Source organism: Oncorhynchus gorbuscha, linkage group LG01 (genome assembly GCF_021184085.1).
Source record: "Oncorhynchus gorbuscha isolate QuinsamMale2020 ecotype Even-year linkage group LG01, OgorEven_v1.0, whole genome shotgun sequence".
NCBI lineage: Eukaryota > Metazoa > Chordata > Actinopteri > Salmoniformes > Salmonidae > Oncorhynchus > Oncorhynchus gorbuscha.
In genome coordinates this window covers 23,238,510-23,265,884 of record NC_060173.1, presented here as the reverse complement: position 1 = coordinate 23,265,884, position 27,375 = coordinate 23,238,510, and the positions used below count along the sequence as shown (strand labels likewise).

The 27,375-nt window shown below is 43.9% G+C and overlaps 1 protein-coding gene across 5 annotated transcripts in view; it reads left to right on the top strand.

The window, feature by feature from the left end:
- LOC124034889 (protein MTSS 2-like) overlaps positions 1 to 27,375 on the top strand; it is a 53,727-nt gene that overhangs the window by 14,066 nt on the left and 12,286 nt on the right. For all 5 annotated transcript variants that reach the window (XM_046348293.1, XM_046348299.1, XM_046348310.1 and 2 more), the window contains exons 2-3: positions 4,782 to 4,843; positions 5,271 to 5,344. In XM_046348293.1, coding sequence (XP_046204249.1) covers positions 4,782 to 4,843; positions 5,271 to 5,344 — 136 coding nt within the window. The remainder of the gene's footprint in view (positions 1 to 4,781; positions 4,844 to 5,270; positions 5,345 to 27,375) is intronic.

The window sequence follows — 27,375 nt, the reverse complement described above, 5'->3', positions numbered from 1 at the left end:
AATAACTAAATAACTCTCTCTGGGTTCTTCATAGAAAAAAAGCCATGGAACAATAACTTTCTGTTGTGCCATGCACAATCTTAACAGATAAAAGTTCAGCTCAGTTGTCAGAGCAGAATCTCTCTGACACATATGAGCAGTCTCTTAAAGTTCTTGTGTTCCTTCCTTATAATCGTTTTGTGGGTTCCAGTAGGCTTGTAGACACCGCTGTTTGCAGCTCTCTCTCATCAACTTCCCTGTGAAAACCACAAAAGAAGCAGGTTGAGAAACTGAACTAAGTGATACAGCACCTACACAGCACAATACATTTCACTACCAGTATGGTTGTAAAGATGGATTTTATCCCAGTAGATTTTATTATGATTATATTTGTTTATGCTCAGAATGACTCATTCAAGTCAGAAAAGTGAGCTTACCTATGTTCATCAGTGTGAACTGTGGGCCTGCATCTGGCTGGTGAGAAGTTGAATATCAGGTTCCATTCTAGTTACAGCCAGTCTCAAGCACTGATGCAAATGTTCATCTGTCAATCTTGATCTCATCGGGGTTTTCAGCAGTTTCATGCGAGAAAAGGTTTTCTCGCAGATATACGTGCTGCCAAAAACTGTGGACATTTTCATTGCGTGTTTTTTGATGTTTGGATATGTGTCGTTTGGGAGGGCGGCATAGAAGTCAATGAGACTGTTGGGCTTGAATGCGTCTTTCAGAACATCACAGTTCTGTAACTCAACCAACTCAAACTGATATGAAGGCTGGGCTTCATCAATGTCGGCAACAAAGGGGTTCTGAAAAAGACTGATTTCTTTTGCATGAACATGTAGTTCACTGAATCGCACACCGAACTCCGCCTTCAGCATTTCCAGTGCTTCCACGCACTTTTCAGCTGGGAACGGGACCGCTGGGTTCTCTGTCGACAGGTTTTGGGTAGCAGGAAGATGGACGAAGTTGCGCTTTTTCACTTGTTCCAAAAGCAGCGCTAATTTCACCTCAAATGCTTTTATGTGTGAATACATGTCGCAAATGAGTTTCCCCTCGCCTTGTAGCTGCAAGTTAAGGCTGTTAAGTATTTCTGTCACGTCTGTTAAAATTGCGAGGTGCCATTTCCATTCTGGGTCGATCAGCTCTGGGACCGTTTTGTCTTTTAAATGAAGAAATGCGTTAATTTCGTGTAGCAGCTCGTAAAAACGCCTCAAAACTCTGCCCCGGCTCAGCCATCGGACCTCTGTGTAGTACAGCACATCTCCGTGCGTAGACTCCAGTTCAGACAGGAATTCTTGGAACTGCCTGTGTTTAAGTCCCTTTGCTCTGATGAAGTTTATGCACGACACCACAACCTTCATTACAGAATCCCACGTCAACACTTTGCAGCACAGTGCTTGCTGGTGAATTAGGCAGTGGACTCGTAGCGGGGCGGTGAGACCCCTTTTTCCAACTCCCGGTTCATGCGTCCTATTAGACCGCGAGTTTCGCCCACCATGCTAGGAGCCCCGTCAGTCGTGATGCTAGCTAGCTTTGACCAGTCCAGGTCCAACTTCTCCATGGTTTGGCACACTTTGTCAAAAATATCCTCTCCCGTTGTAGTCCCTTTGAGACTTTGGAGGGCTGCCAGCTCCTCGCATATCTCAAAGTTTGCGCTAACTCCACGAATAAAAATGAGCAGTTGCGCTGTGTCTTGCACGTCCGTGCTCTCATCCAGTGCTAATGAAAAAAAGTCAAATTCTTTCTTCTTCTGCTGCAGCTGGGCATATACATTACTCCCAATTTCTTCAACGCGTCTGGTGATTGTACTCGCCGACAGACTTACGGCATTAAATGCATCTTTCTTCTCGGGACACACCTCCTCCGCGACAGCATCCATACATTTCTTAACAAACTCTCCGTCAGTGAAAGGCTTACCGCTTCTTGCTATCAGTTTAGCAACCCGAAAGCTGGCCCGAACGGATGCCTGGTTCAGCTGAGCTTGGCGTACAAATGTATTCTGCTGAGATAGTAGTCCACTTTTTAGCTTTGAGAGTTTGTCTGCTCGTATTTGGCCTTGCAAGCTATCGTACTTGTCTTTGTGACGGGATTCATAGTGTCGGCGAAGATTGTATTCTTTGAATACCGCCACCGTCTCTTGACAGATGAGACAAACAGCCTTTTCTTTGCATTGAACAAAAAAATAATCGTTTGTCCACTGCAGGTTAAATACCCTGCATTCTAAATCAATTTTTCTCTTACCTAACCTTTTCGCCATTATTCCGTTCTCTCTTTGACAGGGCCGGGCCTAGGATTTTTTTTCTGGAGGCCAAATAGGAAAAAAATTAGATAGCGTCTCTGGTATTGTTCAGAGGGCCGGGCCAAATGTGCTGACGGGCCGTATCCGGCCTGCGGGACGTAGTTTGGTGACCACTGAACTACAGGAAACGTATGATCTCTGTAATTGCAAACAAAGGTTTCTGTACCAAATATTAAGTTCTGCTTTTCTGATGTATCAAATACTTATGTCATGCAATAAAATGCAAATGAATTACTTAAAAAATCGTACAATGTGATTTGTCTGGGTATTTGTTTTAGATTCCGTCTCTCACAGTTGAAGTGTACCTATGATAAAAATGACAGACCTCTACATGCTTTGTAAGTGGGAAAACTGCAAAATCCACAGTGTTATCAAATACTTGTTCTCCCCACTGTATATAGAATTATTTATGTCCTTCCTCTCTCTTGGCTTCTCTGCCTCTATAAGAGGCTCAGGCTGGGATCCAGACCTGAAATTATAAAGTCGAATTTGAACTCAATTACTTACCAGGTTAAGTAAGGTCATGTCATCAGGTGCACAGTATTATTATGTGTGTCTATTGATAAAACGTATGTCTCTGAGTAGGTGTGCTGATCTAGGATCAGGGCCCCCCTGGTCCATTCATTATAATCTAAAAGGCTAAATGTATCCTATATCAGCACTCCTACTCTGATTCCTGATATTGATCATCTACTCACAGTGGATAACTGGCCATGGCCACTCGATAGCCTACCTTCTATTTATGGGGCGTAGTTTGCCAAGCACTGTAAGATGCTCAATGAGATAAGCACTAAATATCAGCATTTCATACAGTATTCTTTTGTCATTGTGTCTATGGGAGAAAGACAACATTTAGAGAAAGGGACCTATTGATTATCAGCTGGAATCAATGGTCCAGATACAGAAAACCTTACTCAGCAGTCAGCTCATCTGGCTCGTATTCACTAGGGCATGCAATGGAAAACGTCAAGTGTATTGCAATGGATAATGTAAATGAGCGTTTCTTATTGAACAAGTCCAAGTAGTCCCTCCCTGTTTTATTCAGTTTTCTACCGTTTGGTGCCTAATGAATGCATAGTGCTTGACTTCCTCCCGAGCCAGTCAAGGAGAGAATTAGCCGTATGGCTGAACCTGGTGTAGGCTAGGTACACACTGTCAGTTTCGCAGCCTGTTGAGAGGTAACTCTGCCAGTGTATCACTGACTCCCCTATATCCAACAGTGCAACATGACACAGACAAGCTGCTAGCACCTGATGCAGTTGTATAGCAGCCTGCTCTGCTCCCTTCAGATGAATTCATTAACTGAGGAAGGAAGGATCTGCCTGGATTTTGGGAGCTGTGTTTGTGTGTGTGCATGTTTCTTCACTGCGCTGCATGGATATCTTAACCCTGTTTTCACCCTGCACCCTCAGCTGTCCTGTCTCAGCCTCCTCCTGCCATTGTCAGGAGGCGTAGGGCTGAAAAGCTAATTAGCCACCTGTTGCAGTCCAGTGAAGACAGACGGAGAATGGTGAAGCATGGGGAAAACATTTTAATAGTGAAACTTGATCACTTTGTGAGGAGTTCAATTTTTCATAGAAAGATATCTTGAAAACAGAGAATGATCACTTCTTGGATATGATGACGAGAGAAATAGAAGTTGAGTGAATGATCTGGGATGTTTCTTTTGTCTATTTTCCCCTTTCTCTGCAGTCTTTTCACTTCTCTGCAAGAGAAGCTGGTGAATATGTATATAGACAGCCTGTGTCCCTCTCTCTGGTCTCTATGAGGCTCAGGCTGGGCTCCGATCCTAAGCGTGTTTTATGTTTTGGCCAGGGGCCTGTAGGGAGGAAGGCAGGCAGCTGCTGGGGCCTGTAGGGAAGCACACTCTTAGACGGAACAGTTTTTGGTTCTAGGTAGAAGCCTTTTGAGTTCCATGTAGAACCCAATAGGGTTATAACAAAGGGTTATCCTATGGAGACAGCTGAAGAACCCTTTTAGGTTCTAGATAGCAAATGTTTTTCTAAGAGTGCAGGCTGCTGCTGGGGCTCAGGGCTGGAGGGAGGCAGGCTGCTGCTAGGGCTCAGGGCTGGAGGGAGGCTGGCTGCTGCTAGGGCTCAGGGCTGGAGGGAGGCAGGCTGCTGCTGGGGCCCAGGCCTGGAAGGAGGCTGGCTACGTGTCCTCAGGGAAATCTGATCCAGCATGATTCCTTAAAGAGCAGGCACACTACCTGCCCTAACCATATTCCCCCTCCCTCTCACACACCCCAGCTTTGCCCTGCAGTGAGTCAACTGTATTTTCAGCATGGTTAGGTAAGAGAGAATATGCAAGCTTGATTGGATGATGATGCATTATGTTGTTCTGAGTCATATGAGAAGGCTGAGCACAGGTTTTCCAAAGTGCTGGTCCACTGGAACAAAACATTGTGTGTGTGAGTGTGTGTGTGTGTGCCCGTGTGCATGCGTGCGTGCATGCGCGCACGCGCCAAAGGTTTAAACTAACATTTGATTCCTCTTTCATCCAGAGTTCATATCCAGTGTGGGAAGACTTCAGTGCCAAGGCCACTAAACTACACTCCCAACTCAGGTGAGACCTTGATTCTCCAGTATGTCTGTGACTGACTATCATGTCCTATCCATCCCACCTTCAATAGATACAAGTTGGCATTTATTGGGATGACATATGTACTGGAGGCAGCTCTGCAGGGTAGTCACTAGCTGGCACAGCCACAAAGTCATAACATCTGATTTTAAACCTAACCTGAGTCACACTGCTAACCTTATGCCTAAGCCTAATGTTAAATTAAGACAACTAAGCTAATTTTGTTTTCATACATATTCACAATATACTTTGCACAGCTCTGTCTTCAGGACAAGATTAATCCCAATAAATGTGAACCTGCTCAGTAGACTTGCTACTCTAACTGTCCAGTGTTGACATTCTGGTCTATTCATAGTTTCTAGTCGCTGTTGAGGTTGAATACTGACTGCTGTGTCCTCCTGTGTACTTGTAGGAATACAGTTCTGGCAATAGTGACATTTCTAGATGCCTTTCAGAAGGTGGCAGACATGGCGACCAACTCAAGAGGTAAGGAGAAAATAGCAAGATGAGTGACTCTTAAACAGTAAAAAAGAAGTGGTTTCCTATCTCTGTCTCTTTTCCTTTGACTGCACTAATCGGAAAACACAGGAGAAGTGATACCAAAACCAACCTAATTGATTCCTATGTGCTTTTGCTTTCACTTGTCTTGTTCTTTCACACTGAATGAATAAAATAAGAAGAGGGAGAAGCCACTTCAGACTTTTGGGAAGTACACTGTGTCTGCTCTCTGCAGTATGTAGGCTCTTTGTTCTATGAAGTGTTCCTTCCTCCCTTGATTCCTTCCTTGATTCTATCATGACATGATTGTAGGAAGGATACATTTCAAGAGTATTTGAATAGGGCTTATATACAGAGTCCATTCTCCAACATGAAGAATCATGCTGGGTGAATCTACATGGAAACAGCCCACTAAACTGATCAAGCTGAGCTCATTGTATGTAGGGCTGGTGATGAGGATGTTTTGTGATCTGCTTGGTCACTGTATGGAGCGGCAGACAGATCCTCTGTAGAGCAATGATTAATAAAATTTTCCACCCGGTTGATCATCGAAAGCAGTACTTAGGTGAAATCTCTCTCTCTCTCTCTCTCTCTCTCTCTCTCTCTCTCTCTCTCTCTCTCTCTCTCTCTCTCTCTCTCTCTCTCTCTCTCTCTCTCTCTCTCTCTCTCTCTCTCTCTCTCTCTCTCTCTCTCTCTCTCTCTCTCTCTCTCTCTCTCTCTCTATACTCACACACACACACACACACACACACACACACACACACACACACACACACACACACACACACACACACACACACACACACACACACACACACACACACACACACACACACACACACACACACACACACACACACACACACACACACACACACACACACACACACACACACACACACACTAACTAATGATAGTTTGCTGATGGACTATACAAATATAGTGTTACCATGAATATTGATACACCAGCTAATAACCAAACATATGTCTCCATCCCTGATGAGGCTGCATCACAAAACCTAAAGTGAGCTTAGGTGCTGTAACAATGGGCCGCAAGGTGTGATGAAAAAAAAAAAAAAAAAAAAGTGTGATGAGGCTGGCCAATGGCCCACAAATAAAAAGTCCCAGTATATCTGTCATCCTCACAGCAGGCGAGCTCTCAGAGGGGCTGGATCCTGGCAACATCTGGCAAACTGAACCTGTTCTCGCTAGTAATGTTCTGACTGTGCCAGGGCAACTATTCAGAGAGAGGGAGAGAGAGCGACTAATTACTTTAAACGCTTACAGATAGGACATGATTATAATCTCTATCACTCATGTGCCAACTCACACTCCAATCCCTCTTCCAGTGACCTTAGCTGTAGGATTAGACAGACACCATGGAATCCATGGCAGCAACATCCCAATGTGGCATATACAAACAGTATGGAGAGAGATGTTATAAAACTAAAGATTAAAGAACAATGCCAGGCAAGCTCAATCAAGCCCAGATCAAATATTTGAAACTATTTCAAATAGTATTTGAACTCAGATCTTTCGGAAGACACACAGAAAGACATCGGAAGACATCCCACTGATGCCTGTGTCTATGTAAAGTAGACGGAGGTTTTGAATGTTTGTTTCTGGATCATTAGCAATATGTCAGTCAACCAATTCCATTCCATTTGTCCTCTGGGAGCCCTTTTGTGCTCAGCGCCAGTCAGCGGACTTCACAACTGCAGCCATTCATTTGGAAGGAGGAATGTCGATATTTATTTTAACCGGCTGGTGCTGGAGAACAAAGACCCTTGAACTCTCACTGCAGGCTGGGTAGTGGTTTGGGTCATTTCACCTCCCCCAGTTGATGGTACTACCGGGTTCTCAGGGTTCTCTACAAGTGTTTAAATTGCTGGTTCAAGTCAGGAAGATGTTATAACAGTGTTGTAGAGAGCGAGAGAGACAGAAAGAGAGTATGAGAGATAGAAAGTGTTAGTCTGTGTGTTTGCGTGTCTGTGTGTGTGTCTGTCTAGGGGTTATTGCGCCACAGGGATCGGCTCTGTGGTATGTAGTGTTGGCCATCAGGCCTGATTACCTCTCAGCATCAGGGGATGGACCACAGCTGCTGGCACAGCTGGAGATTTCACCAAGTTCTTCTCCTCTAATCTAGCCCTGACACACTCACCCCATAACCCCTTTAACTCACGACCCATCCCACACACTTACAGTATTCTGTCACTCCATTTACTCATCCTGTCTTCTGCCTCTCATTCTGCACTCAACCAAATACCCACCTGTCACTGGTCTCACACCCACAAATTGAGAGAGGGAATGAGAGGAGAGCAAAGCAGGAGGAGATGAAGTACTGCTTGGAAATGGACACTGGGTATTATTGGGAAATAGTCTATTTATATCACCATAATCACTGACAGGAAAAGTCTCCTGCATCTCTCTCTCCTTTCTTTCTCTTTCTCTGTCTCTCTCACAATGTATCTCCACCCAGCTCTCTCTCCTTTCTCTCCCTCTATCTCTCTCTGTCTTTCTCTGTCTCTCTATATATCTCCACCTATCTCTCTCCTTTCTCTCCCTCTATCTCTCTCTGTCTTTCTCTGTCTCTCTATATATCTCCACCTATCTCTCTCCTTTCTCTCCCTCTATCTCTCTCTGTCTTTCTCTGTCTCTCTATATATCTCCACCTATCTCTCTCCTTTCTCTCCCTCTATCTCTCTCTGTCTTTCTCTGTCTCTCTATATATCTCCACCCAGCCCTCTCTCCTTTCTCTCCCTCTATCTCTCTCTGTCTTTCTCTGTCTCTCTATATATCTCCACCCAGCCCTCTCTCCTTTCTCTCCCTCTATCTCTCTCTGTCTTTCTCTGTCTCTCTATATATCTCCACCCAGCCCTCTCTCCTTTCTCTCCCTCTATCTCTCTCTGTCTTTCTCTGTCTCTCTATATATCTCCACCTATCTCTCTCCTTTCTCTCCCTCTATCTCTCTCTGTCTTTCTCTGTCTCTCTATATATCTCCACCCAGCCCTCTCTCCTTTCTCTCCCTCTATCTCTCTCTGTCTTTCTCTGTCTCTCTATATATCTCCACCCAGCTCTCTCTCCTTTCTCTCCCTCTATCTCTCTCTGTCTTTCTCTCTCTCTATATATCTCCACCCAGCTCTCTCTCCTTTCTCTCCCTCTATCTCTCTGTCTTTCTCTGTCTCTCTATATATCTCCACCTATCTCTCTCCTTTCTCTCCCTCTATCTCTCTCTGTCTTTCTCTGTCTCTATATATCTCCACCTATCTCTCTACTTTCTCTCCCTCTGTCTTTCTCTGTCTCTCTCTCTCTATTCATCTCCACCTAACTCTCTCTCCTTTCTCTCCCTCTATCTCCCTCTGTCTTTCTCTGTCTCTCTATGCATCTCCACCCAACTCTCTCCTTTCTCTCCATCTATCTCTCTGTCTCTTTCTGCAGCTTGGTCTGGGTTCAAGTCTGGGCCGTGTGCCATGTTTTGAAACTTTATGTGCACATTTGGTAAGATTTCTGGCTCACAGACCTGTAACTTCTTTTTAAGGGGCTCCTCTGTCTTCCACTCGTTACCTGTATAAATGGCACCTGTTTGAACTTGTTATCAGTATAAAAGACACCTGTCCACAACCTCAAACAGTCACACTCCAAACTCCACTATGGCCAAGACCAAAGAGCTGTCAAAGGACACCAGAAACAAAATTGTAGACCTGCACCGGGCTGGGAAGACTGAAGCTGCAATAGGTAAGCAGCTTGGTTTGAAGAAATCAACTGTGGGAACAATTATTAGGAAATGGAAGACATACAAGACCACTGATAATCTCCCTCGATCTGGGGCTCCACGCAAGATCTCACCCCGTTTGGTAAAAACTCAACTCGTCATGTTTGGAGGACAAAGAATGCTGAGTTGCATCCAAAGAACACCATACCTACTGTGAAGCATGGGGGTGGAAATATCATGCTTTGGGGCTGTTTTTCTGTAAAGGGACCAGGACGACTGATCCGTGTAAAGGAAAGAATGAATGGGGCCATGTATCGTGAGATTTTGAGTGAAAACCTCCTTCCATCAGCAAGGGCATTGAAGATGAAACGTAGCTGGGTCTTTCAGCATGACAATGATCCAAAACACACCGCCCGGGCAACGAAGGAGTGGCTTCATAAGAAGCATTTCAAGGTCCAGGAGTGGCCTAGCCAGTCTCCAGATCTCAACCCCATAGAAAATCTTTGGAGGGAGTTGAAAGTCTGTGTTGCCCAGCAACAGCCCCAAAACATCACTGCTCTAGAGGAGATCTGCATGGAGGAATGGGTCAAAATACCAGCAACAGTGTGTGAAAACCTTGTGAAGACTTACAGAAAACGTTTGACCTCTGTCATTTCCAACAAAGGGTATAATAACAAAGTATTGAGATAACCTTTTGTTATTGACCAAATACTTATTTTACACCATAATTTGCAAATAAATTCATAAACAATCCTACAATGTGATTTTCTGGATTTTTTTCTTCTCATTTTGTCTGTCATAGTTGAAGTGTACCTATGATGAAAATTACAGGCTTCTCTCATCTTTTTAAGTGGGAGAACTTGCACAATTGGTGGCTGACTAAATACTTTTTTGCCCCACTGTACCTCTGTGTACAGGGGTTAGTGTGGGTAAGTAAAGTTAGCCTGGATTTTAGAGTGGGTGATTTAGTCCTCCCTATTTTGATCAAGGTGAGCGGGGCATTCACATTGGGGAGAAAGTGAGTTACTATAGGTCCCCAATTCTGCCATATTTGGATGAGAGAAGGTGAGTTCTCCATATATGGGTGAGTGAGGGAGAATGGGGAAGTTAGTACAGACAGTGAATGAGGGTGGATGGGTTGGAACTTCCAAAGCTCTCTGGAGGGAGGGAGGGAGGGGCGTAAAGTTAATCCTCTTATAGCTCCAACACACATAACAGAGTGGGTTTCCTCTCTTCAGATTAACAGAAGCAGATCCCATAGCTTTAACATACACACTACAGTCTGCTGATCACTGTCATGGGAGGTGTGTGTTCATATACACAGTACTGAAGCTAAGTGTACTTGTATGCTAGATCTAAACACACACACTCACAGATACTCTTTTCAAATGAATTCACATACAAAATTGTCTAGTCAATCAATATACGCAGATCAGCATATGCTCTCTCCCTCCCTTTTCTCTTTCTCTCTCTCTCGTTCTCTCTGTCTCTCCTAGTAGATCAGTGTGTCAGTGAGGCAGTAATCCTGCTTGGCCGCTGTGCTTCTCTGGGTTGGCAGATGGCACTGATATCCTTGCCCAGCATCTGGACAACCTGAAGATTACTGTCAGCTTTACCATCATAGCAGTGGAGCTATTGTTTAAAAAAACAGTGGGCCCTTGTGATATGGGGATATGAGTCTAGTTTTAATGGGGAGGTGTGGATGTAGGAGTGTGTACTAGCCTGGTTCCAGATCTTTTCATGCTGTCTTGTCAACTCCTATGGTCATTGTTGGCCAGAAAGCACAAACAGATCTGGGACCAGGCTAGGAATGTACTGTATATAGCCAAGACACAATCTGTGTTGTGTATAGGCTATGTTATATGATGTATGTGTAGACTGGAATATGAATGGGACCGGATTATTTAGATGTGGACATTGTGTGCAGGGTATTTGTTGTTGAATACATGGTTATTGCGTGATGCTCTTCACCATGGCAGGCTATTCCTACTGATTGTATTGTATTGCTCTTGAGTCTTGAATGAACACCAACGTTACAGTGGTCTGTCCGTCCGTCTGTGTCCGCCTACCGGTATGTCATGGCTGTGGTGGCTCTGAGTTCCCATGTGCTTTCAGAAGCATTAACCTCAAGGCCTGTGCTAACCCGCGGTCGCCTCCTAAACCCCGAAATGAACCATTCCAATTATTATTATTACTACAGAGAACGGGAGGAATGGAGGGAAGGGGAGAATAATACTATAGAAGGAGAAGAAAAAAAGTCTCTCTTGGCTCTGTGTAAGGAACACTCTGTAGGCGAATACAGAGCAAAGAAGACAAACATGAGAGTTGAGGAGAACACTGTGTTCAGCTTTATCCTGTAAGGACCGGGTGGAGGGGAGCAAGGGATCGCAGGAGAGGGAAAACAAATGGGATAGAAAGAGGGACTGAGAAAAGAATGCAAACTAAGGCAATGAGGAAAGAGAGTGAGTGAAGGAATAAAGATACGGCTTGGATCATGGAGTTAAGAGTGTGTTTCTCAACCGGTTTAGCAGGACTCTTTGGAGATCCCATTGGGATCCCTTAAAGGGATACTTTGGGATTTTGACAAGAACCATTTATCTACTTCCCCAGAGGCAGATGGACTTGTGGATACCATTTCTATGTCTCTGCGTCCAGTGTGAAGGAAGTTAGAGGTAGTTTTGCAAACTAGCGTTAACGCAATGTTTGGAAAATCTATGGTAACAGCTGGCATGCTTCCTGTTGCTATCAGATGAGGCTGGTGGGAGGAGCTATAGGAGGACAGGAATGGCTGGAATGGAATTAATGGAACGGAGTCGGGCATGGTTTCCATATGTTTGATACCACTTATTTCATTTCAGGCATTACAATGAGCCTGTCCTCCTATAGCTCCTCCCACCAGCCTCCACTGGTTACCATAGACTGCCAGTCTTTGCGCTAACGCTAGTTAGCAATTGCGCTTAAGCTTGTTAGGATCTTTCTTCAAACTGCATGCTGAGATATAAAAATGGCAGATAAAGGGCTTCCTTGCCAAATTCCCAAATAATCCTTTTAAGAGGTGGAGGCAGACATATCTTCATGGGTGATATCTAAAGTATTACCCAATCTGCTCACAGTGAAATGGACCTTGAAAACAAGACAATGGAGGAAGGGCACATGGATGGAGCACAGAGAGTGGTACTGGAAGGCTACTTGTCTTTCAAGACTAGAGTGAGGAACCTTTTAATGGTCAACTAGAACGATACGTAAGACAGACATCAGTTTCTCAAAAACATTATGGAAAACAATGAGAGTCTGTAATATTATACACACTGGTGGTGATCCAGTGACTGTAGACTGTGGTGAGTCCCTCCAGCATCACACCCTTAGGTCAGGGTGTCCCTGACGGTCAGCTCTATGGCAACGCTCCGTCCTCTGGGAAAACAGTCTGGGGAATAGGCCTATACATCTCCTCTGTCTCCCTCTCTCTCTTGTCACTTTTTCACTCTTATTTTCTTTCTTTCTTTTTCTTTCCTTCTCTCTCTCTCTTTCTATCTTCCTCTGTCTCGTAAAATGTGGTGTTTTTCTCTTGCGTAGCTCCTGATGAAAAGCACATCTGGAGAAAAGAGAGACAGACACAGACATGATTATTTTTAGCAACACTTATGTCCCAAGGCAGGAAGCTCCTTCAGCAGTAAATATCTCTACCTCCTCCTCTTCCTCCTCCTGTCCATCATCCTAATACAGTCCAGAGGGTGTTATTGATTGCATAGTCCACACCACACTGGAGGTTGTGGAATCTGTTGGTTGTGAAACTGTATAGTCTGTTAATAACTTATGGGCCATAACCTGGGCCATAAGGTGGCCTGGGTCTCACAAAGACAGACAGGCTAGCAGGCAGACAGACGGATAGATAGACGCACGTGCACACACACACATACATCGAAAAACCTGGCATCCATGGCTGCACCTGCAGTGGACCAGTTCCGTTGTCCCCTTATCCCATCACTCGTCAGCCCATCCTCAGTCTATTGCCTCTTTTATCTTCTCCTCCTCCCCATCTTCTTTCATCTATTCAATGGCCTCCACTGTGTGTCTGCCAGCTTGCTCTCTGAACCTCTTAAAAAAGGGGTGAGAGTGGGTAAAGGGAAGAGCTTGTGTTCAAATCAGTCTGATTATCGTCAGCGGTCACTGCTTGGCAAAGGTGCCAACGTGAGGTGTAACAACGTAATCCTTTGGAGTTTGTGCTGGAAGAAACTTATCTTTTGCACTAGGATATTTCCATAGCTAACTAGCTGGATAAGATTCCTATTTCTTATATTTATTTATTTATTTATTTTCATCTTTATTTAACCATATAGGCCAGCAATTTACAACTGCGACCTGGCCAAGATAAAGCAAAGCAGTGTGACACAAACAACAACACAGAGTTACACATAAACAAATGTACAGTCAATAACACAATATAAAAAAAATCTATGTACAGTGTGTGCAAATGTAGAAGAGTAGGGAGGTAGGTAATAAACAGGCCATAGAGGCAAAATAATTACAGTTTAGCATTAACACTGGAGTGATGGATGTGCAAGTGATGATGTGCAAGTAGAGATACTGGGGTGCAAAAGAGCAAGAGGGTCAGTAATAATATGGGGGTGAGGTATTATTTAAAGATTGGCTGTGTACAGGTACAGTGATTGGTAAGCTGCTCTAACAGCTGATGCTTATAGTTAGAAAGGGAGATATAAGACTCCAGCTTCAGTGATTTGGTGGGTCAGAGAATCACTAGCAGCAAGAGCGACATCATTGATATATACAGAGAAAAGAGTCGGCCCGAGAATTGAACCCTGTGGCACCCCCATAGAGACTGCCAGAGGTCCGGACAACAGGCCCTCCGATTTGACACACTGAACTCTATCTGAGAAGTAGTTGCTGAACCAGGCGAGGCAGTCATTTGAGAAGCCAAGGCTATTGAGTCTGCCTATAAGAGTGCGGTGATTAACAGAGTTGAAAACTTGGCCAGGTAGATGAAGACGGCTGCACAGTACCGTCTTTTATCAATGGCGGTTATGATATCGTTTAGGACCTTGAGCGTGGCTGAGGTGCACCCATGACCTGCTCGGGAACCAGATTGCATAGTGGAGAAGGTACGGTGGGATTCTAAAAGGTTGGGGATCTGTTTGTTAACTTGACTTTCGATGATTTTAGAAAGGCAGGGCAGGATGGCTATAGGTCTACAACAGCTCGGGTCTAGAGTGTTCCCCTTTCAAGAGGGGAATGACCGCGGCAGCGTTCCAGTCTTTGGGGATCTCAGGCGATACGAAAGAGAGATTGAACAGGTTAGTAATAGGGGTTGCAACAATTTTGGCGGGTAATTTTTAGAAAGAAATGGTCTAGATTGTCTAGCCCAGATCATTTGTAGGGATGCAGATTTTTTAGCTCTTTCAGAACATGAGCTGTCTGGATTTGGGTGAAAGAGAAGCAGAGGGCTTGGGCAAGTTGCAACAGGGGGTGCTGAGATGTTGGCCGGGGTAGGGGTAGCTAGGTGTAAAGCATGGCCAGCCTTAGAAAAATGTTTATTGAAATTATCTGAGATTTATCGGTGGTGACAATGTTTCCTATCCTCAGTGCAGTGGGCAGCTGGGAGGTTGGTGCTCTTATTCTCCATGGACTTTACAGTGTCCCCAAACTGTTTGGAATTAGTGCAACAGCATGCACATTTCTGTTTGAAAAAACTAGCCTTAGCTTTCCTAACTGACTGATTATATTGGTTCCTGACTTCCCTGAAAAGTTGCATATCGCGGGGGCTATTTGATGCTAATGCAGAACGACCACAGGATGTTTTTGTGCTGGTCAAGGGCAGTCACGTCTGGGGTGAACCAAGGGCTATATCTGTTCTTAGTTCTACATTTTTTGAACGGGGCATGCTTATTTAAGATGGAGAGGAAAGCACTTTTAAAGAGCATCCAGGCATCCTCTACCGACGGGATGAGGACAATATCCTTCCAGGATACTTGGGCCATGTTGATTAGATAGGCCTGCTTGCTGAAGTGTTTTAGGGAGCGTTTGACAGTGATGAGGGGTGGTCGTTTGACGACGGACCCATTACGCAAGCAGGCAATGATCACTGAGATCCTGGTTGAAGACAGCAGAGGTGTATTTAAAGGGCAAGTCTAAGTGGGTGCCCATGGTTACGGATTTAGGGTTGTACCTGGTAGGTTCCTTGATAATTTGTGTGAGATTGAGGGCATCTAGCTTAGATTGTAGGATGGCCGGGGTGTTAAGCATGTCCCAGTTTAGGTCACCTAATAGTACGAGCTCTGAAGATAGATGGGGGGCAATCAATTCAGATAAGGTGTCCAGGGCACAGCTTGGGGCTGAAGGTGGTCTGTAACAAGCGGCAACGGTGAGAGACTTGTTTCTGGAAAGGTGAATTTTTAAAAGTAGAAGCTTGACTTGTTTGGACACAGACATGGATAGTATGAAAGAACTTTGCAGGCTATCTCTGCAGTAGATTGCAACTCCGCCCCCTTTGGCAGTTCTATCTTGTCGGAAAATGTTATACTTAGGGATGAAAATTTCCGGATTTTTGGTGGCCTTTCTAAGCCAGGATTCAGACACGGCTAGGACATCCGGGTTGGCAGAGTGTTCTAAAGCAGTGAATAAAATAATCTTAGGGAGGAGGCGTCTAATGTTAACATGCATGAAACCAAGGCTTTTATGGTTACAGAAGTCAACAAATGAGAGTTTCTGGGGAATGGAAGTGGAGCTAGGCGCTGCAGGGCCTGGGTTAACCTCTACATCACCGTAGGAACAGAGGAGGAATAGGATAAGGGTACAGCTAAAGGCTATAAGAACTGGTCGTCTAGTGCGTTCGGAACAGAGAGTAAAAGGAGCAGGTTTCTGGGCACAGATGAATAGATTTAAGGCATAATGTACAGACAAGGGTATGGTAAGATGTGAATACAGTAGAGATAAACCTAGGCATTGAGTGATGATGAGAGAGGTTTTGTCTCTAGAGACACCATTTAAACCAGGTGAGGTCACCACATGTGTGGGAGGTAGAACTAAGTCCTATTAACCAGGATGGGAGGCTCTACAGTGAAATAAGACAGACAGTCACTAACCAGAACAGCAATGGACAAGGCATAATGACATTAGGGAGAGGCATGCACAGCTGAGTGATCATAGGGTCCAGTGAGTAGCTAGGCGAGCTGGAGACATGGCGATTCAGAGTCATGTCTGAAGAGTCAAACCCCCTCTGACAGTTACATTGGCAGACAAGTCGAGATGGATCGGCGGGGCTCCGTGTAGGCAGTAAAAGGGTCCAGGCCAATTGGCAAAATAGGTATTGTAGCCTAAGAAATCGGCTGAGGGTCCTCTTCAGCTTGCTGGGAGGTGAGCCTAGCTCGGAGCTAGCTCCAGGCTAACTGGTGCTTGCCTTCGGGCCAGAGACGTTAGCCAGGAGTAGCCACTTGGAAAGCAGCTAGCTATCTGCGATGATCCGGTGTAAAGGTTCAGAGCTTGCCGTAGGAATCAGGAGATGTGGTAGAAATAAAAAAAACAGTTTGATATGCTCTAGACAGGTAGCAGGCTGCGGCTAGCAGATGGGCCTTCAGGGGACGTCGTGACGGAGGAGCCTGTTGAAACCCCCTCGGGCGGATTACGTCGGCAGACCAGTCGTGATGGATCTGCGGGGCTCCGTGTCGGCAGTTAACTTCTTGCGCTGAGCCATGCCGGATCCGGTAGCGTAATCATAGCCTCAAGCTCAATACCATAACGCAACGTTAACTATTCATGAAAATCGCAAATGAAATTAAATTAATATGCTAACTCTCAAGCTTAGCCTTTTGTTAACAACACTGTCATCTCAGATTTTCAAAAATATGCTTCTCAAGCATAGCAAACTAGCATTTGTGTAACAGTACTGATAACTAGCATAGCATTTAGCATTAGCATCAGCAGGAAACATTTTCACAAAAACCAGCAAAAACATTCAAATAAATGTTTTACCTTCGAAGAACTTCGGATGTTTTCAATGAGGAGACTCTCAGTTAGATAGCAATGTTCAGTTTTTTCTGAAAGATTTTTTGTGCAGGAGAAATCGGTCCGTTTGGTGCGTCACGTTTGGCTACCAAAAAAAAAAAAAAACTAAAATTCAGTTATCCAAACGCTGAACTTTTTCCAAATTAACTCCATAATATTGACTGAAACATGGCGAACGTTGTTTAGAGCCAATCCTCAAGGTGTTTTTCACAAATCTCTTCAATGATGCACACTTCCAGGAATGATACTTCGCTGTCTGTATCGCATGGTAAAATTTTTGCCGCTGAGAGTTACGCACCAACGTAGACAAAGGACACCGGACGGGCCCCTGGCAAATGTAGTCTCTTATGGCCAATCTTCCAATGATATGCCTACAAATACGTCACAATGCTGCAGACATCTTGTAGGAACGGCAGAGCGCATAAGCTCGTTCACAGCATATTCTCAGCCATATAAGGAGACAATGGGAAACAGAGCCTCAGAAATCCTGCTCATTTCCTGGTTGAAGTTACATCTTGGTTTCGCCTGTAAGATCAGTTCTGGGGCACCCAAAGATAATATCTTTGCAGCTTTGAAAACGTCAGAGTGTTTTCTTTCCAAAGCTGGCAATTATATGCATAGTCGAGCATCTTTTTCTGACAAAATATTGCGCTTAAAACGGGCACGTTTTTTAAATCCAATAATGAAATAGCGCCCCCTAGCTTCAACTGGTTAAAGGGGTCCAGGCCAATTGGCAAAATAGGTATTGTCGCCTAAGAAGTGGCTGATGGACCCCTTCCGCTAGCCTGGAGATGGGCCTCTTAATCGGAATGGCCTATTAATTAGGGCCAATTTCATGTTTTCATAACAATCAGAAATCTGTATTTTTGGACACCGATTTGGCCATTTTTTTTACACCTTTATTTATCCTTTATTTAACTAGGCAAGTCAGTTAAGAACACATTCTTATTTTCAATGACGGCCTAGGAACGGTGGGTTAACTGACTTGTTCAGGGGCAGAATGACAGATTTTTACCTTGTCAGCTCAGGGATTCAATCTTGCAACCTTACGTGGTCCTTCTGTAGCTCAGTTGGTAGAGCATGGCGCTTGTAACGCCAGGGTAGTGGGTTCAATTCCCGGGACCACCCATACGTAGAATGTATGCACACTTGACTGTAAGTCGCTTTGGATAAAAGCGTCTGCTAAATGACATATATTATATTATTATATTATTATTATATATATTATATTATATTATTAACTAGTCCAATGCTCTAACCACCTGATTACATTGCACTCCACGAGGAGACTGTCTGTTACGCGAATGCAATAAGAAGCCAAGGTAAGTTGGCTATCAACTCCCGAGTTGCGAGCATTAAACTTATCTTATAAAAAACAATCAATCAATCATAATCACTAGTTAACTACACGTGGTTGATGATATTACTAGTTTATCTAGCGTGTCCTGCGTTGCATATAATCGATGCTGTGCGTATTCGCGAAAAAGGACTGTCTTGCTCCAATGTGTACCTAACCATAAACATCAATGCCTTTCTTAAAATCAATACACAAGTATATATTTTTAAACCTGCATATTTAGTTAATATTGCCTGCTAACCTGGCTTGTTGCGAACTCTGTGAAGACTATTTCTTCCTAACAGAGACGGACAACTTCGCAAAACGGGGGATGATTTAACAAAAGCGCATTTACGAAAAAAGCACAATCATTACACGACTGTACCTAACCATAAACATTAATGCCTTTCTTAAAATCAATACACATAAGTATATATTTTTAAACCTGCATATTTTGATAAAAGAAATCCAGGTTAGCAGGCAATATTAACCAGGTGAAATTGTGTCACTTCTCTTGCTTTCTTTGCACGCATAGTCTGTGTATATGCAACAGTTTGGGCTTCCTAATTTGCCAGAATTTATAACATAAATTATGACATAACATTGAAGGTTATGCAATGTAACAGGAATATTTAGACTTATGGATGCCACACGTTAGATAAAATACGGAACAGTTCCTGAAAGAATAAACGTCTTGTTATCGAGATTATAGTTCTGGATTCGACCATATTAATAACCTAAGGCTCGTATTTCTGTGTGTTGAGTTATAATTAAGTCTATGATTTGATAGAGCAGTCTGACTGAGCGATGGTAGGCACCAGCAGGTTCGTAAGCATTCATTCAAACAGCACTTTAGTGTGTTTTGCCAGCAGCTCTTCGCTGTGCTTCAAGCATTGAGCTGTTTATGACTTATCAAGCCTATAAACTCCCGAGATTAGGCTGATGTAACCGATGGCTAGCTAGTTAGCGGGGTGCGTGCTAATAGCGTTTCAAACGTCACTCGCTCTGAGACTTGGAGTGGTTGTTCCCCTTGCTCTGCAAGGGCCGTGGCTTTTGTGGAGCTATGGATAACGCTGCGTCGAGGGTGGCTGTTGTCGATGTGTTCCTGGTTCGAGCCCAGGTAGGGGCGAGGAGAGGGAAGGAAGCTATACTGTTACACTGGCAATACTAAAGTGCCTATAAGAACATCCAATTGTCAAAGGTATATGAAATACAAATCATATAGAGAGAAATTGTCCTATAATTCCTATAATAACTACAACCTAAAACGTCTTACCTGGGAATATTGAAGACTCCTGTTAAAAGGAACCACCATATGTTTTCATGTTCTGAGCAAGGAACTTAAACGTAGCTTTCTTACATGGCACATATTGCATGTTTACTTTCTTCTCCAACACTTTGTTTTTGCATTATTTAAACCAAATTGAACATGTTTCATTTTATTTGAGGCTAAATTGATTTTATTCATGTATTATATTAAGATCAAATAAATGTTGTTGTAATTGTCATTGTTACAAATAAAATAATAAAAAAACTGGCCGATTAATCGGTATCGGCTTTTTTGGTCCTCCAATTATCGGTATCGGCGTTGAAAAATCATAATCATAATATATATATATATATATATATACAGTTGAAGTCGGAAGTTTACATACACTTAGGTTGGAGTCATTAAAACTTGTTTTTCAACCACCTCACAAATTTAGGTCGGTTAGGACATCTACTTTGTGCATGACACAAGTAATTTTTCCAACAATTGTTTACAGACAGATTATTTCACTTATAATTCACTGTATCACAATTCCAGTGGGTCAAAACTTTACATAAACTAAGTTGACTGTGCCTTTAAATAGCTTGGAAATTTCCAGAAAATTATGTCATGGCTTTAGAAGCTTCTGAACCTGAAAGACTGCTCAGCAAGGAAGAAGCCACTGCTCCAAAACCGCCATAAAAAGCCAGAGTACGGTTTGCAACTGCACATGGGGACACAGATTTTACTTTTTGGAGTAATGTCCTCTGGTCTGATGAAACAAAAATAGAACTGTTTGGCTATAATGACCATCGTTATGATAGGAGGAAAAAGGGGGAGGCCTGCAAGCCGATGAACACCATCCTAACCGTGAGGCATGGGGGTGGCAGCATCATGTTGTGGGTGTGCTTTGCTGCAGGAGGGACTGCTGCACTTCACAAATAAGATGGCATCATGAGGAAAGAAAATTATGTGGATATATTGAAGCAACATCTTAAGACATCAGTCAGGAAGTTAAAGCTTGGTCGCAAATGGGTCTTCCAAATGGACAATGACCCCAAGCATACTTCCAAAGTTGTGGCAAAATGTCTTAAGGACAACAACGTCAAGGTATTAGAGTGGCCATCACAAATCCCTGACCTCCATCCTATAGAACATTTGTGGGCAGAACTGAAAAAGCATGTGTGAGGCCTACCTGACTCAGTTACACCAGCTCTGTCAGAAGAAATGAGCCAGAATTCACCCAACTTATTGTGGGAAGCTTGTGGAAGGCTAACAGAAACATTTAACCCAAGTTAAGCAATTTAAAGGCAATGCTACCAACTACTAATTGAGTGTATGCACACTTCTGACCCACTGGGAATATGATGAAAGAAATAAAAGCTGAAATAAATCGTTCTCTCTACTATTATTCTGACATTTCGCATTCTTAAAATAAAATGGTGATCCTAACTGACCTAAGACAGTGATTTTTACTAGGATTACAATTTAGGAATTGTGAAAAACTGAGTTTAAATGTATTTGGCTAAGGTGTATGTAAACTTCCAACTTCAACTGTATATATATATATATATATATATATATATATACACGTGTTTGTTTTGGGCTTCATTCCCGTCATGTTCATGACGTACGCTATTTTGGGTAGAGAAATAAAAAAAACTATTTCGTATTCCTGTGCCTGTCTCCTATCATAATACAACGTCACAGAGACTGCTGCCCTGTGTTCATAGTCATTGAACACTGGTCACTTTAATAATGTTTACATACTGTTTTATCCACTTCATATGTATATACTGTATTCTAGTCAAGGCCCATTCTATATACAGTGCATTCGGAAAGTTTTCAAACCCCTACCCATTTTCAACATTGTATTATGTTACAGCCTCATTCTGAAATTGAGCAAATATTTTTTCCCCCACATTAATCTATACGCAATACCCCATAATGACAAAGCGAAAACAGGTTTTTAGACATTTTTGCAAATGTATGAAAAATAAAAAACAGATACTTATTATTATTACATAATTATTCAGACCCTTTGCTATGAGACTCTAAATTGAGCTTAGAGGCATCCTGTTTCTGTTGATCATCCTTGACATGTTAATACAAATTGATTGGAGTCCACCTGTGGTAAATTCAATAAATTGGACATGATTTGTAAAGGCACACACCTGTCTAGATAAGGTCCCACAGTTGAAAGTGCATAAAAGAATGGCGCCGGAGGAGATGGCTGCCCTTTTACGGGCTCCCAAACAATTGTGCTATTGTGTGTGTTTTTTTTGTGTTATTTGTAACTTATTTTGTACATAATGTTTCTGCCAACGCCTCTTATGACCGAAAAGAGCTTCTGAATATCAGGACAGCGACTACTCACCTCATACTGGACAAATACTTTTTCTTTAATGAGTCGGACGCAAAGGATTTACTTCAGACAAGGCCCAAATCCCTGTCATTTGCATTAAGAAGAGACAGAGATATTGGGGACGTAGGTCAGGGTGCCTTGTAAGGATCTGACGGTGAGTGAGTAATCTGCCTTTTCAGTCCTATTAGCCAACGTGCAATCCTTGGATGACAAAATGGTTGAGCTCCGATCAAGATTATCCTACCAACGGGACATTAAAAACTGTTATATCATATGTTTCACTGAGTGGTGGCTGAACGATGACATGGATAACACACAGCAGGCTGGGTTTTCTGTCCATCGGCAAGATAGAACAGCTGCCTCCGTTAAGACAAGGAGTGGCGGTCTGTGTCTATTTGTCAATAACAGCTGGAGCACAAAATCTAATATTAAGGAAGTCTCAATGTTTTCTTGCCTAAAGTAGAGTATATCATGATAAGCTGTAGACCACACTATTTATGTTTTGTGTAGCTGTCTATTTACCACCACAAACCGATGCTGGCACTAAGACGGTACTCAACGAGCTGTATAAGGCCATAAGCAAATAAGAAAATGCTCATCGGCGCTCCTAGTGTCCAGGGACTTTAATGCAGGGAAACTTCAAACCGTTTTACCTCATTTCTAGAAGCATGTTACATGTGCAACAAGAGGGGAAGAAAACTCTAGACCACCTTTACTCCACACACAGAGACACGTACAAAGCTCTCCCTCGCCCTCCATTTGGCAAATCTGATCATAACTATCCTCCTGATTCCTGCTTACAAGCAAAAACTAAAGCAGAAAGTACCAGTGACTCGCTCAATAAGAAAGTGGTCAGATGACACAGATGCTAAGCTATAGGACTGTTTTGCTGTCACAGACTGGAATATGTTATGTGATTCTTCTGATGGCATTGAGGTATACACCACATCAGTCACTGGCTTCATCAATAAGTGCATCCATGACATCCCCAAATACAGGTGTGCTAAGCTTGTAGCTCATTTTAGAATAAGGCTGTAACAACAAAATGTGGAAAAAGTCAAGGGGTCTGATAGTTACTACTGTACACAACTTTTCTATTCATATACTGTCAATAAGTTCTATACATACCATCAGACTCTGAGATTGCTCTTTCTAATATTTCTTAATTTATGTACATTTTTGGGATTTGCGTGTATTGTTTTGTACTGTTATGTATTACTGTCCTGTTGGAGCTAGGAACATAAACATTTCACTACACCAGCAATAACATCTACAAAATATATGTACGCGACCAATAAAATTAGATTTGACACACACACACCAAGACTCCCTAAATTTTATCAGCATATCGATTGCGCAACCAGGGGTGGTAAAACCTTGGATCATTGTTACTCTAACTTCCGCGACGCATATAAGGCCCTGCCCCGCCCCCCTTTCGGAAAAGCTGACCACGACTCCATTTTGTTGATCCCTGCCTACAGGCAGAAACGTAAACAAGAGGCTCCCACGCTGAGGTCTGTCCAACGCTGGTCCGACCAAGCTGATTCCACACTCCAAGACTGCTTCCATCACGTGGACTGGGACATGTTTTGTATTGCGTCAGATAAAAATATTGACGAATACGCTGATTCGGTGTGCGAGTTCATTAGAACGTGCGTTGAAGATGTCGTTCCCATAGCAACGATAAAAACATTCCCTAACCAGAAACCGTGGATTGATGGCAGCATTCGCGTGAAACTGAAAGCGCGAACCACTGCTTTTAATCAGGGCAAGGTGACCGGAAACATGACCGAATACAAACAGTGCAGCTATTCCCTCCGCAAGGCTATTAAACAAGCTAAGCGTCAGTACAGAGACAAAGTAGAATCTCAATTCAACGGCTCAGACACAAGAGGCATGTGGCAGGGTCTACAGTCAATCACGGACTACAAGAAGAAACCCAGCCCAGTCACGGACCAGGATGTCTTGCTCCCAGGCAGACTAAATAACTTTTTTGCCCGCTTTGAGGACAATACAGTGCCACTGACACGGCCTGCAACGAAAACATGCGGTCTCTCCTTCACTGCAGCAGAGGTGAGTAAGACATTTAAACCTGTTAACCATCGCAAGGCTGCAGGCCCAGACGGCATCCCCAGCCGCGCCCTCAGAGCATGCGCAGACCAGCTGGCCGGTGTGTTTACGGACATATTCAATCAATCCCTATACCAGTCTGCTGTTCCCACATGCTTCAAGAGGGCCACCATTGTTCCTGTTCCCAAGAAAGCTAAGGTAACTGAGCTAAACGACTACCGCCCCGTAGCACTCACTTCCGTCATCATGAAGTGCTTTGAGAGACTAGTCAAGGACCATATCACCTCCACCCTACCTGACACCCTAGACTCACTCCAATTTGCTTACCGCCCAAATAGGTCCACAGACGATGCAATCTCAACCACACTGCACACTGCCCTAACCCACCTGGACAAGAGGAATACCTATGTGAGAATGCTGTTCATCGACTACAGCTCGGCATTCAACACCATAGTACCCTCCAAGCTCGTCATCAAGCTCGAGACCCTGGGTCTCGACCCCGCCCTGTGCAACTGGGTACTGGACTTCCTGACGGGCCGCCCCCAGGTGGTGAGGGTAGGCAACAACATCTCCTCCCCGCTGATCCTCAACACGGGGGCCCCACAAGGGTGCGTTCTGAGCCCTCTCCTGTACTCCCTGTTCACCCACGACTGCGTGGCCACGCACGCCTCCAACTCAATCATCAAGTTTGCAGACGACACAATAGTGGTAGGCTTGATTACCAACAACGAAGAGACGGCCTACAGGGAGGAGGTGAGGGCCCTCGGAGTGTGGTGTCAGGAAAATAACCTCACACTCAACGTCAACAAAACTAAGGAGATGATTGTGGACTTCAGGAAACAGCAGAGGGAACACCCCCCTATCCACATAGATGGAACAGTAGTGGAGAGGGTAGCAAGTTTTAAGTTCCTCGGCATACACATCACAGACAAACTGAATTGGTCCACTCACACTGACAGCGTCGTGAAGAAGGCGCAGCAGCGCCTCTTCAACCTCAGGAGGCTGAAGAAATTCGGCTTGTCACCAAAAGCACTCACAAACTTCTACAGATGCACAATTGAGAGCATCCTGGCGGGCTGTATCACCGCCTGGTATAGCAACTGCTCCGCCCTCAACCGTAAGGCTCTCCAGAGGGTAGTGAGGTCTGCACAACGCATCACCGGGGGCAAACTACCTGCCCTCCAGGACACCTACACCACCCGATGCTACAGCAAGGCCATAAAGATCATCAAGGACATCAACCACCCGAGCCACTGCCTGTTCACCCCGCTATCATCCAGAAGGCGAGGTCAGTACAGGTGCATCAAAGCTGGGACCGAGAGACTGAAAAACAGCTTCTATCTCAAGGCCATCAGACTGTTAAACAGCCACCACTAACATTGAGTGGCTGCTACCAACACACTGTCATTGACACTGACCCAACTCCAGCCACTTTAATAATGGGAATTTATGGGAAATGATGTAAATATATCACTAGCCACTTTAAACAATGCTACCTTATATAATGTTACTTACCCTACATTATTCATCTCATATGCATGCGTATATACTGTACCCTACATCATCGACTGCATCCTTATGTAATACATGTATCACTAGCCACTTTAACTATGCCACTTTGTTTACTTTGTCTACATACTCATCTCATATGTATATACTGTACTCGATACCATCTACTGTATGCTGCTCTGTACCATCACTCATTCATATATCCTTATGTACATATTCTTTATCCCCTTACACTGTGTATGAGACAGTAGTTTTGGAATTGTTAGTTAGATTACTTGTTGGTTATCACTGCATTGTCGGAACTAGAAGCACAAGCATTTCACTACACTCGCATTAACATCTGCTAACCATGTGTATGTGACAAATAACATTTGATTTGATTTGATTTGTTGAAGACGATGATGGAGGCCCCTGGCTCTAGTCCTGTAGCTCCTGGTGGGGCCAGTGCAGCCCCTATAAAGCCAGCCTGTTAAAGTAGTGATTCCACTCCCCTGAGGATCACTGGGGATAATCAGGACCAGATGTCTGGGTCTGGAACCACTCACCAGTCTATGAGCCTGGTCTGCTCAACAATACTGTACATAGCCACTTTTACTATGGTGGTATACAGCTATGTAGCTACCTGTGTGAGTATGTGCCTATACGTTCCTCCACCTCTGAGATGTGACTATTTACGATGGCAGCTGTTATTTTGTTATACACAGCTGGTTTTCGTAATGGTTATTTCCCACTTTGTCTGTGTTGAGGACATCCAGAATGGCAATTCCCTTCAATGTGCGTTGCATTGGATGGATCCATTTTAGACAGGCGTTAGTGAGGGGAGAGTTTGAGGCTATCCCAGTGTCTGCTCCAGCCAGGCCTGTGGTGTGGGCTATTTTGGTGGCTGTGGGACTCCAAGGCGTGGAGCCTAGAGCGTGTCCGCTCAGGGCCAGTTTGCAGGAAGCCTGCTGTACAGGACCCCTCCAGGATGTAGCTGTCAGCTGATCCCTTCTGGGGGGGAAGGGAAGGGGAAGCTGGCAGGTGTGGATGGGAATGAGGGACAGGGTTAGGATGGAGAGGGGATGTGTGTGTGTGGCTGACAGTGACATTGGGAAGGTCTGTTATAGAGATAAAAGGTCCATTACTTCCTTCCTTCCTCCATCCATCTCCTCCTTCTTCGTTCCTCCTCCTGCCAAATCACCCTCTTTAGAGCTGATCTGCAGCTGTGGACGCCTCCTGTAGTGAAAAGACGTTGTGGAAAGAGGAACACTGAGAAAGTGTGTGTGTGTGTCCTGTGTATGTGTCTCTGTGTGTGTGTGTGTGTGTGTGTGTGTGTGTGTGTGTGTGTGTGTGTGTGTGTGTGTGTGTGTGTGTGTGTGTGTGTGTGTGTGTGTGTGTGTGTGTGTGTGTGTGTGTGTGTGTGTGTGTGTGTGTGTGTGTGTGTGTGTGTGTGTGTGTGTGTGTGTGTCTCTCTGTGTGTACATTTCCATGTGCAATACTTAAATGTATACAAATTTATGCTTAAGAATTTTCTCTGTCAGGGTTCCTTAAACCTTTTCAGCTGAAGACCCAAATGAGAAATGTACTGTCCTCCCGTGACCCAAATCATTCTCCAACTACCCAAACTGTAAGAATAAATAGTGTGTGATTATAGATACAGTTGAAGTCGGAAGTTTACATACACCTTAGCCAAATACATTTAAACTCAGTTTTTCACAATTCCTGACATTTAATCCAAGTAAAAATTCCCTGTCTTAGGTCAGTTAGTATAACCACTTTATTT